At 41.4% G+C, this 8,672-nt stretch overlaps 1 protein-coding gene across 3 annotated transcripts; it reads right to left on the reverse strand.

Moving 5' to 3' along the window:
- Window positions 1-576: 576 nt before the first annotated feature.
- ipcef1 (interaction protein for cytohesin exchange factors 1) lies at window positions 577-8,469 on the reverse strand. Of its 3 annotated transcripts, none has more exons than XM_027274544.1 (11): window positions 8,248-8,469; window positions 6,644-6,697; window positions 6,130-6,169; window positions 5,493-5,662; window positions 3,792-3,865; window positions 3,468-3,539; window positions 3,290-3,354; window positions 3,042-3,166; window positions 2,539-2,905; window positions 2,146-2,336; window positions 577-1,982 (listed from the first exon to the last, which is right to left on the reverse strand). In XM_027274544.1, the coding sequence occupies exons 1-11, from the start codon at window positions 8,320-8,322 to the stop codon at window positions 1,782-1,784; spliced, it is 1,434 nt and encodes a 477-aa protein (XP_027130345.1). In that variant the 5' UTR covers window positions 8,323-8,469; the 3' UTR covers window positions 577-1,781. The 3 variants fall into 3 exon arrangements, with proteins under 3 accessions (XP_027130345.1, XP_010729575.3, XP_019115417.2); XM_010731273.3 differs by lacking the exon at window positions 8,248-8,469 and adding an exon at window positions 7,483-7,777; XM_019259872.2 differs by lacking the exons at window positions 6,130-6,169; window positions 6,644-6,697; window positions 8,248-8,469 and adding an exon at window positions 5,884-6,069.
- Between the last annotated feature and the right edge of the window lie 203 nt (window positions 8,470-8,672).

The following is an 8,672-nucleotide window of genomic DNA, read 5'->3' on the forward strand; positions in this document are numbered from 1 at the left end:
TGCTGTCCACAAACACACAGTCATCTATGATTATGCAATAGAGGGGCGGCAGTAGCTCAGTCCATAGAGACTTGGCTTGGGAACCGGAGCTGGTTCAAGTCCAGCATGGACCAAAAATATGGAAGGTGGACTGGTGAGAGGTGCCAGCCAGAGCACTGAACCCCCACCGGGCGCTGCTCTGGCTGACGGCCCATCACTCCACCATCTCTCTCCACATTTGCATGTCTATGAGTCCATACAGTACTTCTGTACTGTATGTGTGTTAGGGGTTAAAAAATGCATGTAAATAAAAACTGAGTAAAAAAAATAATTTATTAATAAAGTATATCTTCTTCTTTTCTTATCTTAGAGTTGGAGCCTGTCCCAGCTGACTTAGGGTGAGAGGCAGGGTACACCCTCCATTGACAGTAACACACACACCTACAGCCAATTTAAGAGTCACCAATTAATCTATTAAGTGCATGTCTTTGGATGGAAGCCGGAAAACACGCAAACTCCACATAGCCCCAGCCGAGGTTCGAACCTTCTTGCTGTGAGGCAACAAATGCAAATCCACAAAAGCCACCATGGAAAATCTTCACTTGTGTGATAATACTTTATTTCCCTGTATACAAACAAGCGCACTGACTTGAGATCAAACATAATTAAACATCACACGTCCATGTACATCTATTTACACAAAGTTAATATTTAACACGCACAACAGATGAAACCGCAGGGAAAAAAATGAGTTTCTGTGCCTGGAGCTTGGTTGGGCTTCTACCAGTAGGTCATGATGTCAGAGGCCCCCGCTTGACTCGAGTTTCCTAAATCTGTTGCTCTCAGCTCTCTGCTCTGGCTGTACAGAGTCTTATAATGCCTGATGTCTGGATCTGAATGACCCTCTAATCTCTTTATCTACTAGTACAGGGTTTGGGTCTGCTGGGATTTGTTTCTAAAGGCCCAGGAGAGGACACTATTAGAGTTCTTATCTGAGAATTATCAACCATGCATCCTGTGTTTAAATGCAAATGAATACTGATACATCCTAGCCCAACAGACTGTTTATACTACTGTTTGTTAGTAATAATATCGTATCACATTAAGGTTGGGATTCTTCATTTCAAAATAGTTTTTGGTTTAGTAGAAGACGTAATTACATTGCCTTTTCTACTGAAAATGAGGGAATTTCTTTGACACCTTGACTCTGAAATCAGGATTTGTGACCAGCATTTATTGTGTTCGTGCAGGTCCTGATGTTCAGTCTGGAATGTCTCCATGATAAGCATGACAATACCATTTCTAGGATGCGCCACTCATTCAAAATAGTAGCTGTAAAACACATGTAACAGGCCGCGATGGTGCATGGCACCAATAATTGACAACAGTTAAAAAAAAACAAAAAACGGAGCAGGTTAAAAACATACTGTAAAAACAAGTGTTTCCATCCAGAGAACAATAGATTCATTATTTCAATGTACTCCATCATTCCAAATATTTCAATGTTTTATGCATAGGTTCACAGAATTACAACATAAAAACATCTGGAAAATCAACCAGTCTTACAAATCCAACAGTAAAAGTAATACTAAGACACAGTTCACATTTTAATGTGACAGGCTAATCAGAAAACGTCTGCTCCATCTCTATTTAGGAGCTAAAAACACTCTTCTTCATTGATCCAGTAACTCGTCCGCCGATATGGAACAGTAGTCTCAAATGAAAACAGCAGTGTGTATCCAAAGTGTGTGAGTGTAAAGTCCTCCGGGTCCAAACACTTAAAAAACAGTCATGAAGAGTCTTTATAAACTGGTCTCGACCACTGGAGCAGCAATGACTGATGCTGCAGCTTTCGTGGCCTCTGATGCCACCTGCTGGTCCTGTTTAACACAGATCTCCTGCACCAAGGGCCCATTGGCTTCCTTCCACTCTCTGAACTTGCCTGAGGTAAGCGCCGAGTCCGACAACAACTGCTCTATTGCCTGCAGGTCTGCCTCTTTCGACTGTGCCAGAAAGGAAGAGAGCAAAGACTTGAATTGAAACAATTAAGTGACAAAACAAAGATATTCAAATTCTTTTGCAAACATTAGCTGCACTGCAATGTAAAAATCACATGGACAAAAAACAAAAGCAGTGCAAAGAGAGACTATGAAATGGAAAATGTACCTTTAATGTGCTGTTGAGAGTCCTGATAAGGTGCAGTCTATCATTGACAGTCTGGTTTTTACAGCGTTTTATGAACGAGGCCCTGAATTCCCTTTTCGTGGATGGTTTACGATCCCCTATTGGCGAGAGGCTGGCCTCTTTTAGATGGATATACAGCTTCTCCATCTCATCTGAGCTGTTCCCACGTACGCCTGTAACAAGATAAAGTTATATTGTATCATCACAGTACATGGCACAAAGATTACGCTGATAACTGCATGTATGAAAGGTTCCTAAAGTCAGTACGAGACAACAAAACACAGGCAAGTCACACACAAAGGAGATTAAATCGATCACAAAATCTGAAACAGAATAAAACGCAACCAATTAAAAAGAACTAAAATAAAGTCTCACCTGCTTCTTGAGCACCAGAAACAACCCTCTGTGCCTCCGCTTCCTCCTCCACCTGCTCAGCAGCAGGGCTTTTCTCATTAGACCTTGTTTCCGGCAAGTCCTGCTGAGATGAGCTTTCCATCACTTGGCTGTCATCCTCTTCTTCCGCTTCCTCTTGTGGAGGTTGGTGTGAGTGTACCTGAGCCGAGCACACCACAGCGTTTTCCAAGGTGGGGGGAGATGCCTGCGCGACCAGGTCCAACCAGGACTGACGGTGTTTGGCGAGTGAGGAGGTGGAGCTCTGCGACGTCATCGTGCTGACGGGCGATGACAGCGATCCGTTGGCTTCGCTGGGGACTGCGGAGGAGTAAGGGGGAGGAAGTGTACCCTGAAAGACAAATACACCGTGGTCAGACGTAATAATCCAGCCAGCCGGACGAGAGTAAACATACAATAACAACTTAATTCAGCAGCTACAGTTTTGAGTGAATGAATGGCCGTGACATGCCAGAGACATGACTGACCTGATGTGTGCTACCAGGTGGACCGGATGCATCTACAGAGTCCCTCAGGGTTTGTTCAGAATATGGTGGAGGGGGAATCTCTGTGCTTTCAGCTTCTTCATGGTCACTGGCTTCACTGTAACACTCTGAATGGGAGACACACACAAAGTTAGAAGTTATAACAAGGCTAATCCAACTAGTATTCAGAGGAGATTTAAATATTTGAAGCAGATAACAGTGATACACGTCTGATTGTTACAGGAGCTCACCGGCAGCAGGGTTTCGTTCCGTTGGCTCATACTGAATGGAGGCAAGCCCGAGCTTATTCAGCCACCTGGGGAAAAGAAAAAAAAAAGAATATTCAACTTAGACATGACAAAAAAAAAAACAAAAAAAAAACACGCCCTTAGAGAAATACATACAATAAAATCTGTTTATGTGACTTACAAGTTCATCTCGTCGTGGTTCTCAGCAGCAAAATAAAACATCATGACCTGAGGGTGGCAAGCTTTGAACGCACTGCGTGAGGAGAAGTAAACAGAGAGCAGTTAGGACAAGAAAGTGAAGAGATGCTCCTACTGGAATTCATGAAAACTGTGAGTTCATTTGCAGATAATCTCATGACTATACACTTCATATTACAGCGTGTGGGACAGCGTTTCTGTGTCATTCAGGTCCCAAAATAGACAAGGACATAGTTCCTTTTTTATTTCAAACCACTGGTGGTCAAGTACCTTATAAGCATTATCTGACTGAGAGTTATGAGCTTACTGTTTCTTCTTGCACTCTATGGCTCTGTCAATCATGAAGTTTGTGAGGTCAATGTAGCCATCGGCTTTCTCCGCCTGCAACACACGAGATTGAACAACAGTGAGTGTTAAAACAAACTGATGACTTCAAACCACTTCCCGACAATGACACAGCCGTTGAATTGCACTAAGCCACTTCTTCTATTTTCTCCCGTCGTGTCACAGTGACACAGAGAAGATGTGATTGTAGTTACCATGCTGGTAAATGAAACACGTCAGTTACGTATGAGTGTATCAGAGTCTGACGGGGTGCTAGTGGCACTATCTCATTCAGGAAACACACACACACACACACACACACACACACACACACACACTGCTTGGTGGTTCCTGCAGTGGCAGGCTGGCAAGGCAGACAGCTGTGGCAGAAACAAGTATGACTCATGTGCCTCTGGTGCCTTAGACGGCAGCTGTGACTCAGTATGCATTAAACGTTTTCGAAGATTAATGCCGGTTTGAAATTCTGCTGTGTTTGCTTTTTTTGTAAAAAAAAATTGAAACAAAACCGACGATCTCAGGAAGAACTAAAATGAAACTAATGAAATGACATTGGATCTGATTGCAATTGATGGAATTGTGGCTTCAGTTTGTTTTTATCTTTAAATGTATTACCTTTCACACACACACAACTTAAAGGATAGGTGTACTGATATTCTATATTTTTCATATTGTTGAATAATTCAATGAAAACCAACAGTACATTGATCCTACCAACAGAATGTGCAGCCAAAATCTGTTACAGCTTTTTCCTTACTTTGTATAAATCCATTCTTTTCATTACAATAATAATAGGAACATCATTGCCCTGGGTGACATGGTCCTTCATTACAGCGAACACGAACACTGTAGTTTATTTTGAGCCAATCCTGCTGCTGTAATACTCACGACACCCCCAAATTTGCATGCACCAGCAACTGAAGACAGCCCCCTACAAATACACTGTTCCCTCCTGTTTGAGTAATATTTGCCCAAAACTATTACATTTATTTTGAAGATTGAAGTATTGTATGAATCAGCTTAGGACTAAGAGCAACAGACAGGATTGGGAAGCCGGAGAGTGTTGAGAGGCAGAGCAAGACGTTGTTGGTTTTAGTTTCATTGGATTTGTTGACATAAACAAATATAGAATATCCCCATCCTCATTCTTAGAAGCACTGTAGAGAGAGCATGTCACAGCAGAATAATACATAAAAATGTACTGAACCACTTTAAAATCACCCCAATATTTGTTTTTTAAATCTATTTTCCTCTGATTCTCACATTGTATTCAATATTTACACTTGAATTTACTCTTTTTATGTATGGGAAAATGTTCATAAACAGGTAATGAACAGTGAGCTAGTCATTGTTGCGAAATAACCCAGAGTCTTGAAACTATTTATTGTGCAACAATGAACCGCCTGCTGTATGTTACCCTGCTTACTACTCATCTGCTTATACATTCGGGATTATTTTAATCACATCTTCTTACAGTAATACTAAAAGAGCAAATTTGTATTTTTTGAGCGACTGAGAGTTTCAGATCATGAAGAAGTGAGCGAATCCTGAGAGAGAAACAGAGTGAACAGTGATGAACTATGACAGCAGTCTCATATGAATGCCTCAGACTCTGGCTGAACATGTCTACATCATAAATGGGTCTATAAAAGGCCACTTTACTCACCAGTTGGTTGTTGTACCAATAGAGAGACGTCTTCTTCAGCACAAACCAGTACTTCTTCCATTTGATACCCAGGAAGCCTTTGCTTTCTTTCTTCCTATACAGCCAGCCCTGGTGGTCTGGCTGACCAAGCTCTTTGACTGAAATCCGTCTCCTGCTCATCGTACCATTGCCTGTGCACAGAAACAAAGAAGCAACACCGCAGTTACAGCACAAGAGGAAACAAGAAGTTGCGGAGTCTAAATTCCTGACAGATAGAACATTTCCAATTGAGGGGAAATAGGTCACTATGTTGGTTCAATAAACAGGTGAATTGTATAAATAGCACTGACAACAAACCCACGCAGAATCCACAACAGTCAATTCAAAAGTGCAACGCTACATTCAAGCCTACCTGTTTCCGTAATGAATAACACAGCGATAATAACACAAAAATAGAGCTGACTTCTCAGAATCCAAAACACTGATACAGAGAGACAGAACAGAGAAGAACTGAAGTGAAAGCAACCACGAGATGTCTTAAAGCCATCTGTACACACTAATTGCCCTGCCACTTCACACACGCCCACAGAGTGTCGAAATTACAGCTGAGGGCGCACACACAGACAATGTGATGAGGGCTCACGGGGTGACAACGTACCTCCTCGGGTCTTCTTCTTGGATTTGTGTCGGAGGGAGACCTTCGGGAGGAGAGCAGAGAAGGGTGAGCACTCAGGTCAGACGCAGGAGGCGAGAGGAGTGCGTTAACGGTTTCAGACCCCACAGCTGAGAAGAAGAGGCTGTGTGGAACATCCTGTTTCTCGCACCAAGTAACACATGTATTTTCTCTCTGCTGTTCTCTCTTTCTCTATCTCTACACACACACCTCCCTCCTTTCTAACATCCTCATCTGCGATGTGACTTTCTGAGCTACGCTTTGTCCCCTTTTTTTAAATTTCACAAAAAACACTAAGAGAACTAGAGCGCAACCACCCAGTGGAGCATAAACCCATCCTACTATGAATATTTAACCCTGCCATCATAAAAAATAGGAGAAGCAGAAGTAGCCCAACCATTAAAAAGGAAAGCAGGGCTTCAATTTCATTATATATAAAGAGAGAGTAAATGTCAAACGCAAAAAAAAAAAAGAAAAAAAAAAAGGAAGAAACACTTACAGGGTTGTAGTCATCGGCAGCCATTGAAGGGGGGACAGATATGGGGAAGGCAGCCTGTGGAAAGAAACCAAAAAGATGCAGGTTACCCACAGATGTGTAGGCTGACAGTATCATCTCCCACAGTTAAATAATAAATTTGCACTTCTTTGCTCTCTAGTGTAACAACAGGAAGCAACGTCATGGGCAGAGAGTAGAGACAATGTTGTTCAATTAGAAAACCTAAAAAGTTAAAACTCATGACGAAATGCAGCACTGACTCACAGTGTCACAATGGTCACTTTGTTCATTAAAAGACCCCTTTTGTGACATTGTACTGCAAGTTCAAATATATTGTTTAGCAGCGTCAAGCACAGAGGAAAAAAACCTCAAATGACAGTAACAGCAACATGAAAGATGTTGTGAAATCCCAGTTACCATCATTGACTAACTTCCTCTGCATATGCAAGTTCCTTATTTGTAGTGACAAAGCTGCCTGAGAGAGACAGAGAGAGTATCACAGACCAAACATTTGTGTGGAAAAACCTTTTACGATACAATACAGCAAAAAACTGGGTATGATCTGACAGAGATGAAGATTCTCAACCACCCACTTCACTTCTTTGTAGATGTGAAACATCTCCCCGAGAGTCAATCTATCACATAACCTTGACATTAACATGTCAGACTGAGCTCTATGCGAGAAAAGCCAGCCTTGATGTCAGGAAATGTAAAAGCACAGGTGGCAGGGTGATCACACAAGGTCCTGACTTCTAGTCCTGCTGCAGTTGTTCGCATTCAATCACTCACCACAAAGTACCTCCAAACGCCGCCCAGTGAGAACAATAAAAGAAGAGTCATACCTGATTCACTTCAAGTCCTCTGCTGCTCTAAAAGCTCACACGGCAACAGCTTCTCTGAACTAAACCTCTTTGCGCCACCGTGTATATGTGTGTGTTGCACAACACACATGCATCATGTCTTGTTTTCCGGGTGTTGGAGTACATGATGATAACCACATAAACCACAGCACAAGGCTGTGAGTGTGTGTGTGTGTGTGTGTAAGTTCCTGTGGGATTTTTTTTTTTTTGCAGATGTTAAAGGTTAAGTGTAATTTTAGTTCTGTGATTTAACAAATGTGCATGCAGATTAATATGTAAATCTTATAACTGGAATGGGTACATACACTTTCTGACTTCAATCAATCCAGAGAACTATCCCCCACCCACACCATCTGCACATATGATTTTTTTTTTTTTATCTACAAAGACACAAAGGAGACATACCATTTTGGTTGTGAATGCAAATTTTGGGCCAAATGTTGGTTACTATATCAAATAAAAATGTGAAACGAGTCTTAAAATCAGTGCAAAAAGCTACTAAACAAACAAATGTTAATCCAAAAAGTAAAATATTAAGTAAAAATGTATTTTACACAATTAAATTAAAGTTATCATTGGATTGTAGATTCATTTTAAGTGAATGTAAGCATTATTCCCCCTAAATGTTAAATTACATAAATGTATACTACCTATACCTGTACTCTTTCTACTAACGTTAGCCCTAAACGCAGGGTCCTCGGCCTAGCCACAAATACAGAGTTTGAAACAAAACATGTGTTACTGTACCTTCCACCACGACCTCAACGAAAGCAGTTTAGTCCGAAAGCTCTGCTCAAAGTCTGACCAAACCTTGGCGAGCATGTCGGAAAAAGACAAAAGAAGAAATTCAAAGAAGGCTCGTTTGGTTTCAGGTGAGTTCAGCTGCTCGTTGGGTGTTACCCTCTTCCTTCACTTCAAACAGGGTAAACACACAAACCCAAACAGAAATTAACATCATGAAGGCACTTTTATTTATTTATTTATTTTACTTTAATGCAGCAACAACTTTAGAGCTACTTTACACAGTCACTGTATTATATTCAGTGGTTCAGATTTACTAGTTTATCTCAGGCAGTCTTCGCAGTTCCCACTCTTGTCCGCTAGGTGTCGCTAAGACACCAACAAAACCAACAACTCAACATTTAGGGGACACAGAGGTATAGTAGCTAGAT

The sequence above is a fragment of the Larimichthys crocea genome, chromosome XXIV (genome assembly GCF_000972845.2).
Source record: "Larimichthys crocea isolate SSNF chromosome XXIV, L_crocea_2.0, whole genome shotgun sequence".
Taxonomy (NCBI): Eukaryota; Metazoa; Chordata; class Actinopteri; family Sciaenidae; genus Larimichthys; species Larimichthys crocea.

Coding starts and splice junctions, on each gene's coding strand:
- ipcef1 (XM_027274544.1), bottom strand. CDS start 8,322: ATGCTCGCCAAGGTTTGGTCAGACTTTGAGCAGAGCTTTCGGACTAAA. Junction 5,663..6,129: donor CAAGAAGAAGACCCGAGGAG/GTACGTTGTCAC, acceptor TTCTGTGCACAG/GCAATGGTACGATGAGCAGG. Junction 1,983..2,145: donor CTCTCAACAGCACATTAAAG/GTACATTTTCCA, acceptor TTTCTGGCACAG/TCGAAAGAGGCAGACCTGCA.